Source organism: Maylandia zebra, linkage group LG11 (assembly GCF_041146795.1).
Source record: "Maylandia zebra isolate NMK-2024a linkage group LG11, Mzebra_GT3a, whole genome shotgun sequence".
In the NCBI taxonomy this organism is placed as follows: domain Eukaryota; kingdom Metazoa; phylum Chordata; class Actinopteri; order Cichliformes; family Cichlidae; genus Maylandia; species Maylandia zebra.
Window position 1 is genome coordinate 18,365,560 of NC_135177.1, and position 17,510 is coordinate 18,383,069.

General features: G+C 39.5%; 1 protein-coding gene and 2 long non-coding RNA genes across 4 annotated transcripts; 1 reads left to right on the forward strand and 2 right to left on the reverse strand.

Annotated features, from left to right (window-relative positions):
* Positions 1 to 8,230: 8,230 nt before the first annotated feature.
* LOC112435551 (myelin-associated glycoprotein) lies at positions 8,231 to 12,439 on the forward strand. 2 transcript variants are annotated; one of them, XM_024804213.2, is made up of 8 exons: positions 8,231 to 8,793; positions 8,989 to 9,348; positions 10,025 to 10,303; positions 11,179 to 11,448; positions 11,526 to 11,616; positions 11,840 to 11,932; positions 12,042 to 12,105; positions 12,195 to 12,439. In XM_024804213.2, exons 1-8 carry the CDS (start codon positions 8,742 to 8,744, stop codon positions 12,228 to 12,230), a joined length of 1,245 nt encoding a protein of 414 aa, XP_024659981.2. In that variant the 5' UTR covers positions 8,231 to 8,741; the 3' UTR covers positions 12,231 to 12,439. The 2 variants fall into 2 exon arrangements, with proteins under 2 accessions (XP_024659981.2, XP_076746027.1); XM_076889912.1 differs by having other exon boundaries at positions 8,231 to 9,348.
* Positions 11,305 to 17,375, reverse strand: LOC143421065 (uncharacterized). Its single transcript, XR_013100794.1, has 3 exons — positions 17,288 to 17,375; positions 11,874 to 11,949; positions 11,305 to 11,439 (listed from the first exon to the last, which is right to left on the reverse strand). It is a non-coding gene; the product is annotated as an uncharacterized LOC143421065 (long non-coding RNA).
* On the reverse strand, positions 14,940 to 16,122 carry LOC143421066 (uncharacterized). Its single transcript, XR_013100795.1, has 2 exons — positions 15,799 to 16,122; positions 14,940 to 15,194 (listed from the first exon to the last, which is right to left on the reverse strand). It is a non-coding gene; the product is annotated as an uncharacterized LOC143421066 (long non-coding RNA).
* Positions 17,376 to 17,510: the final 135 nt, after the last annotated feature.

The following is a 17,510-nucleotide window of genomic DNA, read 5'->3' on the forward strand; positions in this document are numbered from 1 at the left end:
AAATAGCGGTGGCTTGCTAGCTTTTGTGCGGCTTCCCGGGTCAGTGAAAACTTTCAAAAGAGAAATGAATGAACTTACCAGGTTGCCCGATCTCTTCACATATCTTCCTCCAAGCTCGGTCCTTTATATTCCTGTCTCGGTACTGAAAGCAGCTGGTGTTGTACAGCTCCGAGTTGTTTGCTACCGCATTGATTAGCCTTCCCCTCCATTGAAGTATGAAAGGCTTTGGCTGGATCTGCCCCTTTGACCTAGGTAACAGCCACGTCACCAGGCTCCTGATTGGTTGTCGCGGCGCGATTTGACGCTGGAGTTCAGATTTTTCCAACTCGAGCGGTAGACGCGAAACGCGCGTATGCACAAAATGCAACACAAAAACTCACGCGCGTGGTTTTATTCGCGAGTCAAACGCGCCAGACGCGCCACACTGACGCGCGTTTCACGCGTTTTGGCGTTTTCGCGACGCAAATCTGCTTCCGAATTTTCGCGGGACCCGCAATCGCGCGTCATCGCGCCTTTCCATTGACTTTACATGTAAACCTGACGCTCTATTCGCGTCCATCGCGTTCGGTGTGAACACAATCAGGGTCACCCAACTCAGTCCTAACTATATGCTTTATCAAAAAAGAAAGTTTTAAGCTGAAACCTAAAAGTAGAGAGTGTGTCTGTTTCCCGAATCCAAACTGTTTTTATTATTATTATTAATCCAAGCAAAAAATTCAAAACCTTGCAGTCCCTCTACAGATGAGGGGACTGAAAGCCGAAGGCTCTGCCATTCTACTTTTAAATACTCTAGGAACCACAAGTAAGCCAGCCGTCTGAGAGCAATGTGCTCTAATAGGGTGATATGATGTTATGAGGTCTTTAAGATAAGAGGGGACCTGAATATTGAAAAGCTTGTATGTGAGGAGAGGGATTTTAGATTTGGTATTGGATTTAACAGTGAGCCAATGAAGAGAAGCCCGTACAGGAGAAATATGCTCTCTCTTTCTAGTCCTTGGCAGTACTCTTGCTGCAGCATTTTATAGTTTATAGGTTATTTATTTGTATAGCACATTTAATTACAATAGGAACAAAGTGCTGTACAAGAATACAAAATACCTAGTAAAATAAATTATAATATTGATAGCAAACATCCAATATGAATTAACAAATAACTCCCATACTGTATTAAAAGCCAGTAAATGCAAATGTGTTTTAAGATAAGATTTAAAAAGATTGACAGTAGGAGCCTGTCTGATGTGTATGGGTTAAATTATTCCACAGCTTAGACGTTAAAACTGTAAATGCTCGATCGCCTCTATGAACCAGCCTCGACCTTGGTATGGCTAAAAGCAAAAGATCACTTGATCTAAGAGATCTAAAGGGGGCATAAGGCTGCAAGAGGTCAGACAAGTACCTGGGAGCCTGTCCATTCAGGGCTTTGTAAGTCAAGAGTAACATTTTAAAATGAATTCTGAAGTCGACAGGGAGCCAATGAAGAGAGGCAAGCACCGGGGAAATATGTTCACATCTTTTAGTGCATGTCAGAAGACCAGCTGCAGCATTCTGGACCAACTGCAGTCTTGCCAGGCAGGTCTGGCTAACTCCAGCATAAAAGGAGTTACAATAGTCCAGCTGGGATGTAATAAAAGCATGAATCGCCCATTCAAAGTTTTTAAAAGATAAAAAAGATCTCACCTTAGATACATTAGAAAAAAACTTTGGCTTTTCTGCTTTTACAATGTCCTGACTGTCTCTCAACATGAGAAAAGACACCAGCAGCCCATCTTTTTTCCACTTACGCTCAGCTTTCCTGCGCTCTTGTCTGGCTGAAGGAGTGGCCTTATTTATCCATGGGTCTGATTGTGGTTTCGAGCTCATAGTTTTAAAAGGAGCAACCTCATCAAGGACAGTTTTGCACTTATCATAAAAATTAGATGTCATTTCCTCAGTACCACAGCCAAGGGGAGCTCTTAAAACTTTTTTAAAAGCAATAGAAAATTGTTCTGTTGCAGATGGGTTAAAAACACAACAACGGCGTGTTGGAATAAGAGGTGTAAAATGGCGTAGAGATAAAAGTATATCAAACACAACAGGACAGTGATCAGAAAAAACAGTGTCACATATTTTCATGTGAAATTCCGAGAATACGCGCTTCTTTTGCGGTGGAGGAACACCAGAGTAATTGCTTACGGAGATTGCTTCTTCAAGATCTTTAAGAGTTCTGAACAAATATCTGTCCTCCTCCAGAACATCTTATGTACGCAAACGCGCGTTCCAACTTCTTATCTGGTGTACGTCTTTTATTTTGACAGCGAATGCACACCTGCGGACCACTTATGTGCAGCCCTGGTCATAACACTCCCTGATATAAAATCAAGCATTTCTCCCTCTCAAGAAATGCTTGAGCCATTTACTAACCATTTGTCGTGGATAAAATGATCAACAGAACCTGGCAACCTCAGATTTCAACCCTGGTCAAAAAAAAAAAAGCGGGAAACTCTGTCTTAAGTTTTCCTGATTCCTAAATAGCCAGTTAGGGGGTTATCATGGGCAAGGACACTTGTAGACGGTACTCTTTTGGTACCACAATCTGAGTGGTCACACCCCATTCTAGACACTGGGGACCACTTATGTAGCAATACACCATTGTCAAATAGGTACGACACAGGTTTCTTGTTACCTGGCAGGCAGGCAGACAAAGTAACATAAGACTGCTAAGCTTTAATAATAATGGATTGCATTTATATAGTGCTTTTCAAGGCACCCAAAGCGCTTTACAATACCACTATTCATTCACTCTCACATTCACACACTGGTGGAGGCAAGCTACAGTTGTAGCCACAGCTGCCCTGGGTCAGACTGACAGAAGCGAGGCTGCCATATCACGCCATCGGCCCCTCTGGCCAACACCAGTAGGCGGTAGGGTAAGGTGTCTTGCCCAAGGACACAACGACCAGGACAGAGAGCCCAGGGATTGAACCGGCAACCTTCCGGTTACAGATGCGCTTCCCAACCCCCTGAGCCACGGTCGCCCCATGAATTTAATGAACTGTTCTCTGTCTATTGCCAAGAAAAAGTCATTTGGTATCTCATTAAATGGCCTAGATTAATTTCTTATTCCAGGAGGAAGTTTGACAGGAATTTTAGGCTCTTTCAAGAACGTATCTGAAATGTCCACCACATCGGCCTGGGCACGAGTAACCACACACGCCGCAAAAATTGCAGAGGCACTGAGCCCAGAGAGGGCATGACCGAATATATTTACAGTAGGGTTTTCAGTGGTTTCAGGTGTGGTAGGTTTACGTAGGGAACATCTTTTCCCCAGCCAAGAAAAACATCAACACCAGCAACTGGCTGCTGAACTATCACCTCCACCTGCTGTGCCTGAGACTAGGGGGAAGTAGAGTAACTATATGAAGTGGCATGCCCAACAGAGATGGGCAGTAACGCGTTACAAGTAACGCGTACCTGTAATCTGATTACTTTTTTCAAGTAACGAGTAAAGTAAGGGATTACTATTGCAAAAACGGTAATTAGATTACCGTTACTTTCCCGTAGGAACGCTGCGTTACTGCGTTACTAAAACCGTGATTTTTAGCAGAATGTCTCATGACAGTGACGTAAGCGAGTGCGCCGTTGGTGACAACAGCTGTGTGCAGATCAACAGTGGATCATATATCGATTGTGGGAGAGAGTATGAGCGTGCAGCGTTTAAAGTGTGGAAGTACTGACCTTACTTTGAGTTTGATTCCATAAAAAGTGACAAAAACATTAGTGTCCGTTGTGCGTGGGAAGAAAACTTCTTTTTACAGCGAAAAAAACCCCTAAGCTTCCAAGCAAGCACCGAGTGTGCAACGACGTAATGGGAAACTCACAAAGAAACTCGCGGATTCTTCAACTGACCGCGGCACACCTGCACCAGGGTAAACCTCCGCCTACCCTAGTCCTGCTTTACAGGTGAATATAGAGCAACAGGACCGCTAGTCTTTGATTTTATTTATTTTCTGCTGTGTTTTACTTGCATCTATTTGAAAGAGTGAGTGTAAACACAAAAAATATTTTATTTTATGTGCTGGAATGTGCAGAAAATAGGTTTAAATGTTAAACTCATTTATTCAAGTCAGAATGTTGCATATAATTAAATTTTTGCTTGATGCATAAAGTTAAAAGATTAAAACTGATAAAATAAGTTTAAAAAAAGATACTTTTCCATTTGATTACATTTTGTATGATGGATTATGCAGAAAAAGCAGAATTGGGCTGAAAGATCTATCACTTTATTACCTATTCAGGTTGTAAATCGTGTTTTTAAAAAGTAACTAAGTAACTAAGCAATTAATTACTTTTGAAAATAAGTAATCAGTAAAGTAACGGGATTACTTTTTTGGGGAAGTAATCAGTAATTAGTTACTGATTACTTTTTTCAAGTAACTTGACCAACACTGATGCCCAACATACTCATTTTTATTCCCCACACCAACAAATCTGAGCCACAGTATGACTGGTCAGAAAAAGGCACTATACCATGACACACCACAGAGTACTTTGCACCAGCATCTCATAAAATTGTGATGGGAATTTTGTCCCCCTTCTTCTCAGTCAGTGATAGAAAACCTTTAGAGATAAAAGGCTTGAAAACTGTGTGGCTGCGCCAGGGAACTTGAGGTGAACGTGCCCTCCCCATGCCAGGGGAAACAATGGTCAATGGTAACTTTATTGTCCCTAACGGGAAATTGATTTGTAGTATGTCCATACAAACAAACAAACAGACAACCAACACATCACATACACTCACCAAAATAATATAAGCCTGATAAAACAACCTAGATTTTTCATCAAAAAAGTGCAATGTGCAATGGCAACAACACTTATGGTTTAGTGTTATTAACTATGATAATAGCACTAGGTACAAAAGACAATCTATGTCTCTTTGTCTTCACTGCAGGCACTTTATAATGACGACCTGATGGAAGCAGTTGAAAATCATTAAAGAGAGGATGATCTGAACACAACAGGACAGAGGTTGCCTTCCTCAGCACCTGCCTGTTATAAAAGTCCACAAGCTGGACCTGAGACCTCCCTGAAATCTTGCCAGCCACTTTAACCAGGTTGTTAAGTCTGGTCTTATTATTCAGGGACATATTACCGTACCAAACAATGATACAGAAAGTTAAAACAGATTCAATAAAACTTTTATAAAAAAAGAGTCATCATTTCAGATGAAACATTAGAACCTCTCAACCTCCTTAAAAAGTACAGTCCTTGTTTAACCTTTTTCACTGTAGCAGCAAGATGTGACTCAAAGGACAGAGACTTATCAAGAACAACCCCCAAATACTTATAACCTCCACCAGTTCAATGGCTGCACCATTTACCACTGTTAGCGCAGGATGGAGGGATGACTTCCTGAAGTCAATAACCATGTCCTTGGTTTTCAAGGTGTTAATCATTAAGGAGGACTGATCACACCATGAAACAAACTCATCCACAACAGGCCCATGGGAATCCTCTTCACCATGAAGGAGGCTTACAATGACTGTGTCATCTGCGTATTTAATTAAATGCCTGTTGGCCTGTGTACTGCAACAGTCATTAGTGTACAAAATATACAGTAGAGGAGAGAGACAACAACCTTGTGGTGAGCCAGTAGAAGAGTTCAGCTGTTTGGAAAAACAACCGTTTACTCTCACACACTGAGATCTGTCAGTTAAAAAGGCTAAAATCCAACAACGAGATTAAAATCAAGTTTAAATTGGTTAAGAAGCTTATCAACTAAAAGATGTGTCTGAATAGTATTAGAAGCTGAAGAAAAATCAATAAATAAGAGCCGAGCATGAGCTTTGGCGCCATCAAGATGGCGATAAAGGAAGTTCAACAGAGTGACCACTGCATCATCCACACCTCTACAAGGCCTGTATGCAAATTGTAGTGGATCTATAAGCTTCTCTACTTGCTGCAGGATCTCCTTCCTGACAAGTTTTTCAAAGGACTTCATCACTAAGGATGTTAGAGCGACAGGCCTAAAATCATTTAATGATGTAGGTTTTGTGGTCTTAACTGGAGAAATAATAGATTTTTTCCATACCTCTGGAACCTTCTGTTGCTGAAGAGATAAAAGAAAGATGTAATAAAAAATACTGCATAATTGCTCAGCGCATGTTCTAAGCACCTGGCCACATATATTATCATGACCTGGACTTTTATTAGTCTTACTCATTTTAAAACGATTTCCCACCCTTCTTTCATCAAAGAACAAAGCTGGGGGGCCTCTGGTGCTCTCTATTAAGAAATCAAGTGTATTCCTTGGATTATAATTATCATTAAATCTCAAATAAAAGCTATTCAGCTCATTGGCTAACTGAGAGTCTGAACTAAAACCAGGGAGACTTGTCTTATTACAGTCATTGTAACAGTGACCAGTCATGTGTTTCATGCCTGCCCAGGCCACCCTTAAGTTATTTTTTCCTCAGGCAAAAAAAATAAAATAAAATAAAGGAATAAAAGAATGAAATAAAATAAGTTAAAACACTGACAGACAGAGACAACCTGCTGGTCGCCGCAAGAGCAGCGCCCTTCTTCAGGGCGCAATAGGGTCCTGACGTGTCAGAGATGAATAAACACTCTTGTGAGTCAGGGCAAATTCATCTGTCAAGACTGCAGCGTTTGCAAGAGACTCAACTTTTTGTTCATTTAAATAAATCACCACATGCTCCGGCAAACATTTATTAAAATCCTCCAAAAGCACTAGTTCCCTCAGCTGTGCAAAATCTTTGACTTTGCTAGCCTGACACTCTTTATCAAAAAGCACCCTTTCTCACACATAAACTACACACACTTGGTTGTCCCTTTCCCCATAGTTTCGGAATTTCTGTCTGTATGCTTCAGGCACCAATTGACAAGCACACAATACTGTAGCCCTAACCACATCATGGTCTAAGCTTTGGTCCACTGAGAGGCTAGCACACTCCTGAGCTTTACTCACAAGCCTACACTGCAGCAGCAAGGCCCAAACTTCCTTTTGCCATTTCAAAGCTTTAGCAAACACAGCAAAGTATGAATCCACCTCAGTTTCTCTAAAGGGTAGTAACAATTTAATGCGCAAATCAAAGCAATTATGGGGAGATAGGGGGAGCTTGCAGTTTGAGCGGTGACTGGATGGAGCTACTATGGTGGCGTTGCAGCTCTAAAGCTTTCACCCATAGATGCATTCCTTCCACCTCCAGCTCCCAGTTTCTCAACTCCACTTCCATAATGCAGAGCATTAGCTGGAGCTCCTCAGCTGACATCCCCATCATAGAACTGGGAGGAGCTAAAGGAGAAGTGTTTACAGGAGGACCCGTGGAAGGAGCTAGAGGCTCCACATCAGCTTTGCCTGCCCCATTTGCAACTGCCACATCTGCCAGCAGAACCCTCTCAACCAGTTACAAGCTGCCGCAGCTGTTCTTTCCTCACAGCCAATGGTGTTTGCACATTAGAAAGGTTTTCAATGAGCCTCAAATCTATCTTTCAACACTTATTTAACTGCTATGTTGGATTCCTGGCAAACTTATCTAAATGAAACCCCATTGTGGCTAACCACACAATTCAAACAACCTTCACGTGGAACTTACACAAGCACAAACAACACAGAGAATGAACAATGTCACCCTTGGGTGTGAGGACCACAAACATACAGCATCATGACCTGGGTCATAACAGAGAATCAAGTGCACATCTGTCCATACTGGCCTGTGGTGAGTGTAATAGTTTTTACTGCTAAAAACAGCAAATCCCCAAATATAAGTCAGCAAAGGCAAACATTAGCATATCATCTTTATCTATCCACAGTCTATTTATTCATCTATTTATTCTAGCAAAGCTTATGGTAATTAGCTAAAGCACCAAGCTTGAGGTGGGATGCTGCACTGTGGTTAACGTGTTGCATTGCAAAACAGAGCTGTGAAGTGATGCATGACTGTCAAGTGTAACCCTTCTGATGAATGTTAAAAATAAACCCATTTGTATTATGGTAAATATTCTACATATAGCACTGGTGGTTATAGGCTGGTTTTCTTTTAATGTAACATGACAATTCCAGTAACCAGAGAAATATTTAAACTAGGTCAGGGGTGTCGAACTCCAGGCCTCGAGGGCCGGTGTCCTGCAGGTTTTAGATCTGACCCTGGTCATTACACCTGAGTTCATTACCAGGCCTCTGGAGAACTGCAAGGCAGCTTCTGATGCGAGTGAGCTTTATTAATATGGTAGGTGAAACAAACAGGAACGTAGCAGGTATGAAATAAAACCTAAGGATAACCTAAACTGGGGAAAACTAACCAAAAACAGCCTTGAAACCTGAAATGGAGGTGCAGGGAAACTACACAGGATGACACAGGGAAATAACACAGACGAACCAGCAACAAGCAGGAGAAAACACAGGGCTCATAAACACAAAGGGGCAATCAGGGAATGAGAAACAGGAGGGGGAGACAGCTGGGATTAATAGGACATAATGAGACAAGGGGAAGAAAAACTAGACGCACTAAGATAGCAAATGGCCTCAGAACTAGAAGACCTTAATCGGAATAAAATCGAAAACATGGATAATAACAATGAAAAAAAACCACTGAGTCCTCAGACTCAGGGCTATGGCATGCATTTCAATTCAGTGGATCTTAAAAATAGAATTGAAACGTCGCAATCACTTCACACATGAAGGAAATAAATGTGACGACAAACAAAACTTGTCTGTATTTACTTGAGTGACAACAAGGTGAAAGATGGCATTGCGGTGGTCTTTGTGTTTGTTCTTCATGTGCATTTGCTTTAAAGGTATGGATAGTTCATATATTTAGCTGTAATTTTTAATTCTCACTTCTTTTATAGGCCTTTGTGTTTTTGTACAGACAAATTATGACAAGTGTTAGATGATCTGGTCTGTATTATTCCATGCTGCTGTCCTTCTTTCATTCTTTGTCTTATTCCTGTGCTTTATTTCATTGCATTTTACTCTGCACTTTATTACAGTTACCCCAACAGAAGCTTCATCTTGGAGCGCCACTGTGCCATCCTCAGTGAAAGGTCTTCTTGGCGCATGTGTGGTGATCCCCTGCTCTTATAACTACCCAGATCCACAAATCAGTACCACAAGCTTTACAGGCATTTGGTATAATAAGAATAATCAAGTCATCTGTCATTCGGATAAGTCTCAAACTTCGGGTCAGTTTCGGAATAGGACAAAGCTGCTGGGAGACCTCAGCAAGAAGAACTGTTCTCTGATGATTGATGATCTTCAACAAAGTGATGTGGGGCCTTTATATTTCCGGATTGAAATTAAAGGTTATGACCAGTACTCCTACAAAAATAACAAAGTCTCTGTTTCAGTCAGTAAGTAAAATAAATATGGTTACCAGTAAAGTCTTGTGTTCTAGCTCTAATAGTTCTCTTTTTATTTCCAGTATTTTTACCATCATGTTGGACGTTTGACATTCAGCATTCCTGAGCATTTTAGTTTTAGTGAAACAGGCCTGATCTAAGTCTTTTATACTCATTTGAATATAAATATGAAGTAAATATTGTAGGGTCAGGTTGCAGTGCTCTGGAACATTTTACATTAATTTTTGCAGACTTGCATTAGTTGTTGAACTACTCATTCAAACCTTAGATGTAAAAATGTATTTGTGCAACTCATCAAATTATGATAATCAATCAAAATCAATGGCAATAGAAGTTATCATTATACTCCAACCATGTTATCAACTATCAATTCGCTTTGTTCTTTATAAATTGTTTATTGTAAAACTGCTCATCTTCTTCTTTGTCAGTCAGATATTGAAAGTAATTATCACCTAGTTTATTTCTTATTTCATTCATCTTTAAGCTTGAAATCACACTCAAAACCCTTTACTGTGAACAGTTTATTAACTTGACCAAAATTTAAAGTTGCATAAAACATAAAATCAGCAGCTGTACTGTTTAAGTACATTTGTATTTCCATTACAGTATAAACTTACTGCCATGATGGAGTTCTGGTTTATGACCACAGTCTTTTTTGTTAACACAGGTCAACCTGTTTTCTCTGTGCAAGAGGTAAAGGAGGGTGAGAATGTGTCTGCATCCTGCTCTGTGTTTCACTCCTGCCCCACATATCCACCTTCTTTCATCTGGAGTCACTCTGGAGAGCAGCATGATCAAACACAGCAGCTTCATGAAGGCCAGTGGAATTCAACATCTACTCTGACCTTTCGCCCAAACCACTCTGATCACAACAAGCCTTTAAAATGCAACATAACATACCATCGAGGGCTGCACCTGGAAACATCTAAGATACTTCAAGTAAGATGTAAGTATACTGCAGATTTACCAGGGTATTAACCGCTGTAGCTAGTATCAAGCCTTTTTAAACTAAAATCTCCAAAAGTTGATTCTGCTCATCGGGACGCAATGCCCCAATCTTATAAGATTTCCCAATCTTACCTGCAGTCAGCTGAGACTGAAGAAGTCACTTGAATGAGTGACGAAACGTTTCTCCCACAAAACGCTACGTCCAGATGAACAGAATCAACTTTTGGAGATTCACTTACCTTGATGATTGAGCATGCATCAAGACATTTAAACGAAAACGTTATTTACAATCAAATTTTAAAAAAAAAGAAAAAAACATTAAAAATCTGGATTAAAACATGATAAAATAGAACAAAATAGGGGAAGGGAGCACAAATAAAGAAAGTTACAATTTGTTGTATGGTCACAGTAGACACAGTTGCCTCTCACCATGACTGAGTATGACAGCCCTCACACTACTCACCTGAAAACTTTATTCATGCTGCCAGTAAATGAAGTTCACTGGAGTTTTTTTTGTTTTTTTTTTGTATTGAAAGGGAAAGTTGTGAAACATTGCCTTCTTACATACTATATTTCTTAATTATTAATTAAAGTTGTCGGTTTTACAGGGGTTTTTTGGGTTGTTTTTTTTTTATATATATATATACACACACACACACTAAAAAAACTGTATGCCTGAAGTGCTTCAGTGATGCTAACCCTGTCAGCAGCTATGAGTGGCACAGTTAAACTGTCAGCTGTCACCAGACATGCCCTGTGCAGCTCATGTTATGTGTTACATTACGCGAGAGTAAATCCAAGAAGAAAATAGATTTTTTTATTTCATTCAAACATATATAATATATGCATGGCTATGTCTTAATATATGTCTAGTTCTCACAGATGGCCCTGACATCAAGCCTTCCTCAAAGTGCTCCTCCGAGGACGGCGTGGTAAAGTGTGAGTGCATCGTAGAGTCTGAGCCTCCCAGCATGGTCTATTTTATTCTTGGTGACAGAGTCATGCAAAGCAGCAAAGCAGAGAAAAATGGCTCTGTTACTATTGAGACTCTGCAGACAGACTTTGGGTCTTTCAGGTTTGTGCACTGCCTGGCAAACAACATGCTGGGATATGACAACATCTTGCTCTCTTTACCTGTTAATGGTAAGAAAGACTTAGGATGAATTGATCTCTCTATTTTTACATGACAAAAATACTTAACATGGTTTCTTTGTCAACAGACAACATGCAGAATATTCTTATCTCAACCGGAGCAGGTGTGATTTTGCTGATTATTTTGATAGGAAGTGGAGTGGGAGTTGTTAAAAAATGGTAAGTTGTCATGAACATAATCATTGCAGATAAACAAGTATGTCATGCATGCAGGAGAATCTGTAAATATTGCAACATGTATCAAATAATAGTCACAATCATGATTACAACTATATGAGCACCAGAACAATTTTTTTAGGTCCTGACAGCCTGTCTTTAATTTCAGAGGCTGTGAAAAGTGTCAGTTTCCTTTCTCATTTAATCAAAAACACTTTACTGCCAGTAGGGGGAGATCAAGAGACACAACAACCACTAACCTGAGCACCATGATGTCAGACAGACCTGTGGAGCTCCCTCATAGTGCCCCACCGAAAAGGTTTTAATTCTTCACTTCTGTTTGCAAACAAACAAAAAAAAAAATTGTAATCATAAATATAAGTTTAAAGATGTGTCACTTGTTTTAATAATAGCTTTTCTTTCTGCAGGAAAATGAGCCGTAAGGATATCCCTTCCCCTGACATGTACACCAATTATCCTGTCTATGGCAACGTATGGATAAGTAATGTTTTCTTCATTAGCTCATTCATATTTTGCATGCATTAAAAAGGGGAGTGAATTAATTTTGTTTCTCTGTGCAGACTGACTGGGATGAGTCAATATATGCCAATGTGTAGCATGTGGAAGACCAGCTGGAGTCCATGTTTATGTCCTCTGATATACGAGTTAAGAATGAGTCAAGGTTTTTTTTCCCCCCAATCTCATTCAGTTTTCAATGTTTATCACTTATATCTGTCATATATAATTCACATTTTATTTGCAGAATACAATAATATTAATGTCTAAAACTGTGATGATCTTGTGATTCCTGTCATAAACTGCAAAAAACTGGAACAAGGTTACTTCATCAGAATTCATGTTTTTGTATTTTTTTTTTATTTTTTTAATACCTGTGAACAGTTCCTCTATCCAATCTTTAAATGACGCAATGCTGCCACCTGGAGCTTGTTTCTCTTTCTCCCTCATTTGCACGCGCGTGTGTGTATATACACATATACACACACACACACACACACACACACACACACACGGGGTGCAACGATATTCGTATCGATATTGAACCGTTCGATACAGTGCTTTCGGTTCGGTACGCATATGTATCGAACAATACAACATTTGTAATTTATTTTATCAACTTTCCTTCTGACGATGCTGTCTGTGTTGAGCGCTCAGTGAATCTGCGTTCGACTACTCCGCCTAGGCTGCACTGTCGAGCGCAGATCCACTGAGCACTCAACACAGACAGCATAGTCAGAAGGAAGAGCGCAGGGCAAGCTAGCGAGACAGAAGTTAAGCTCTCCTTGCAAGACACATGGACCTCCCCCACCCTCATTCAGATCTGGCGTTTGGAATTATTTTGGTTTTCATGTGACGTATGACCCTGAAGGTAAGCGAGTCATGGACTAAAGTAAAACAGTATGTTGGATGTGCCATGCAATGCTCAATTACATTGGTGTGAACTAGTGTGTTAGCGCAGTTAGCTCGTTAACGTGTTGGCCGTCTAGCCCCATGCACGGGGCGATCGGCGGTAGCTCGTTAACGGAGATTTGCCGTGTTGTGGCGTTAAGGTCATTTCAACGAGATTAACCTGAAAGCACTAGTGGGAACACAACGAATATGACTGCACATTTACGCCGACATCATCCTAGTGCAAAGACAAAAACAACAAGCATGCTACTAACTTTAGCCGAGTCATTTAGACAGCTGTTAGCACATGATTCTCCTTATGCTGCTGAGAATATAGCCCAGAAGAAGCGGATAGTATAGCTTTTATTTTGGAAAGAGACATTTCTCTGTAATAAACTCTCTTTTCCAAAGATGAGTGATTCCTCAATCAGATACAGGGCTTGCAATATCGCTAGCCCGACGTCCCGGAGCTAGCGATTTTTTCAGTCGGGCTACCAAAATCTCTCTTCCCTGCCCGTCGGGCTATTGTAGGAAAAATATATGTCAATGCTTTTGCATTCTTTCGGAAATGTAGCTGGGTAATTATGTCATTGGCATCGGTGAGCCACTGTCAATATGTGACATATTGAAGTCGCGTTTGAATTTGCGCTTGTTTTTTGCTTTCACTTTGCAATCGTGCGAACTGTGTATAGAGAGCGACAGCACTGATCTGTGAGTGATGATAATTTGTGCACCAATTCCTCTGACATCGTCTTATTAATCGTTAGCTTACTATGCAAACATGACAAGTGAAATCTCCCGCAGCTTAAACATGTGAGAGGTTGATCGCGCAGAGAATCGCTGAGCTTATGTGAGTGAGTGTGTAAAAGCATTTCAGTTCTGCTGAGCCAAATAAGACAGGTCAGGGTGAAGAAGTGACAGCCAAAGAAAAGCTTACCACAAAATGGAGAAGTTATGACAAATCAGACTATGAGGCAAAAAGAAAGTGCAGCTTTATGGTTTCATGGACAAAAGAATTTCTGTGGCTGCGATATGATGAGATAAATAACCAGGGCTGCACATAAGTGGTCCGCAGGTGCGCATTCGCTGTCAAAATAAAAAACACGCACAAGGGTTAGGGTTAAATTTAAAAACTGTACTTTTGAGTTAAAATATATATTTATAATTTTAATAAATGACAAATTAAAAATGCATGAACATTTTTTTGTATCGAAAAAATATCGAACCGAACCGTGAATTTTGTGTATCGTTGCACCCCTAATAAATAAAAATATATATATATATATATATATATATATAATATTCCGCAACTCTGAAAGTCTGTGAAGGTTCTCAGTCATTCAGGTCATCGTAGTCAAAGGAGCTTGCAAAGAAAAGCGTCTGGACTTCTTTAAGTTGCTTGAAGACGTTTCACCTCTCATCCGAGAAGCTTCTTCAGTTCTAAGGTTTATGTCTAGGGGCAGTGGCCCCTAGAGACAAAGCACGTACAAACTCCAAAACACATTTCTAGCATTAACTAAACTTCCAAAACAGAGCTACCTAGATCACTTAAGTTACACAATTGAAAACATCTGTATTGTTTGTGTATTTATACACGCAAATCCAGCATGTCCAAATTAACACTGTCGGATTTGATTTCAACACTATTAAAGTGTCTATATGGGTCCACACCAGAGAGTGTTAATTTAACTCTTTTTGGAGAGTTGGTACATTAACTCTGATTTAGTGTTAAACACCAAATCTGTCTTGAGTTGATAATTTAACACTTTGTGTTAAGAGTTTATATATTAACTCTCAAAGAGTATTTTAGTTTAACTACGTAAGAGTTATCTTCTAATTCATTCTAAAAAGCAGGAATTTTACTGTTCTGAACTTCTAGAAATTTATTTTGGAAATAAACATTTACTAAAAAGATGCAATGGTTTTTGAAAAACATTTATTCTGAACTGTGCACCACAATTTCAAAACATTTTCTGAAAGATGTAACAGTGTACATGTTCTCACTTTCATTAGAATTTTGTTTATCAAAAGGTCTGACATAGGTGAGCTGGTAAATGCAAATAACAGCATTCTCACTTATTTCTTCAATACAATATGCATGTCCTTCATTCATCCCTTTGTGGAACTTCAACGCACTTCTGCTCTCCCCCATATTCCATCTTCACAAGCATATCCTGTGCGGAGATTGAATAAAAATTAGTTGACACTAATTAATGGCACAAATAATCCAGTAAACAATTGCAGCACAGTAGTTAAAAAAAAAAAAAAAAAAAAAAGGAATCCTCTTTGAGCCGTTACTTGTGTAAAGTATTTTCCCAAAAGACAAAGACACAGGCAACAGGTAATACTGAACTAAATGTAAAACCTCAACCTTTTTCATTTTTACCTAAACCGTGTGCACAAAACTCTGGAGGGATCTATGCTAATGTAGAATCGAGTCAGGACGTCTGCTACTGCTGTTTGCTCGTTTTTTGTTTTTTTTTTTATGGGCGATCGTTTTTAGGCTTCAAGTAGCACCATCATACCAACATTTCACATTCTAGACATTGTTTTAGGTGTATTTGACCAAAAGTTTGACTGAAAATTCACATGCAAGCTTTTTTCATGGCTGTGGTATTTGCCCGCAAACAATACCTTTCAGCTAGCTAAAACAGAATATTATGCTATCACCGAGCAACATGGCTAATGCCTTTCACACAGCTTTGTCTCAACTCCAAAGAGCCACAGAAGTAAAAGCTCATAATAATAATTGAAACAATCTTTGAAAAAATGACTTACCAAGCATGGCAAACAACTCAAATATGTAGAGCAAAATGTTCTGAAACTGCTTCACTTCAGCTTCGATTGGAGCCGTGCTGGGGGCGGAGTCTGTGAATTCACTCTATTGGTGTCATACCCCCTGTAGGAGTTCAGAGTTAAGAGGTCAAGAGGTCAAGAGTTAATGTTTCCATTGTAACACCTCCAGATTTGACAGAGAAACACTCATTTTTAACACTCGATTTTAACTACTATCATTTTACACCTCAGAGTTACATTAAAAGAATGTGACTCTGCTTAGAGTAAAATTAACTCTACTTTTGCAAGAAGACTATTAACACCAAAACATTTAACACTTTTGAATTTGCTGTGTGCACAAACACACACACGTACGCACAAACACACACACACACACTTAAAAACAATTTTCATTTACCTGTTACTACCACCAAATCCAGTCGTTGGTACTTCCTGGCTTGTGTAGCCACTAGGTAACAAAAGCTCAACACTGCGCCTGGCATCCTGGAGCACTTCTGTTGTCTTTTGTATGTGTTTTGGAGTTTGTATGGGCGGAGTTTTTACGTGCTTCAGAGTTCGTACATGTTTTGAAGTTTGCACGTGCTTCGTCTCTAGGGGCCACCGTAAATATACTTTTATTTATTCACTCCACATAAAATGTAATAAATAAATCATATAATACAAAAACCAACTAGTCACAGTTCAACTTTTAACTATTTAAATTTTCAGCTTTTTCCTTTTAAACAAATTTAAAATGAAACACAAAACACAACACAATTAAATATAAATTAAAATATGAAAACAAAAAGAACATGCATATTCTCTGTCATATGGGCCTGCATGAATAAACTTTCTGAATCCTTTATCATCCGCAACTGAAATAGTTGTGAATATTATATGGGCAGAAATCTGTGCCATCAGAAACTGAATTTGAATAAGTTAAATTTGAATTGCTCAGATTGAATCGGAATTGTAACTTGAATAAATGCTTTTACAAACTGAATATGAATTTGCCTAATTTGAAATTCAATTTATTGGTTTATAAATGATCATCACTAAATTGAATTTTATAGTTTGAAAATGAATCCATTTCCTTTGAAACCGTATTTTATCCTTTAAAAATTTAGCTCTCGAATAATTGCAGATTCATTTCTCACCATTCAGTTTCAGTTCTACAATTCAATTTCAGTTCCAAAATTAAGTTTTTTGGGACTTACATCCGGTTCCGGTTCAAGAGTAATCAAGCGCAGATTAGTAGAACTACGTTTTACTAGCGGACCGAAAGTGTTACTGACGGGAATCTACAACGTCTTGAGCTGAATTTGTCACGGCTGGGGCAGCAGTCGTGTTGTAGATGAATGAGGACCCAAAATGCAAGCAAGCGACTGATAAAGAGTGTGACGCTTATTTACAAGTGGCAGTGGCAGAAACAGACAACGAAGCATGAGAAATACTAACGGAAATCTAAACTGGGAAAAACTAAATAACAAACCTGAGAGCATATGAAAAGGGCTGCAGGGCAGAGACACAGAGACAGGACCGCCGCATCATGCACCGCAGAGATACACAGATGAACTCAGACGAGCCAACAACAAACACAGACCGACACCCACTAAATATACACACACACGGTAATCGGGTAATCACACACAGGAGGGGAGAACAGCTGATCCTAATACACATGATGACTGGAGGATACAAGCTGAACACAATGA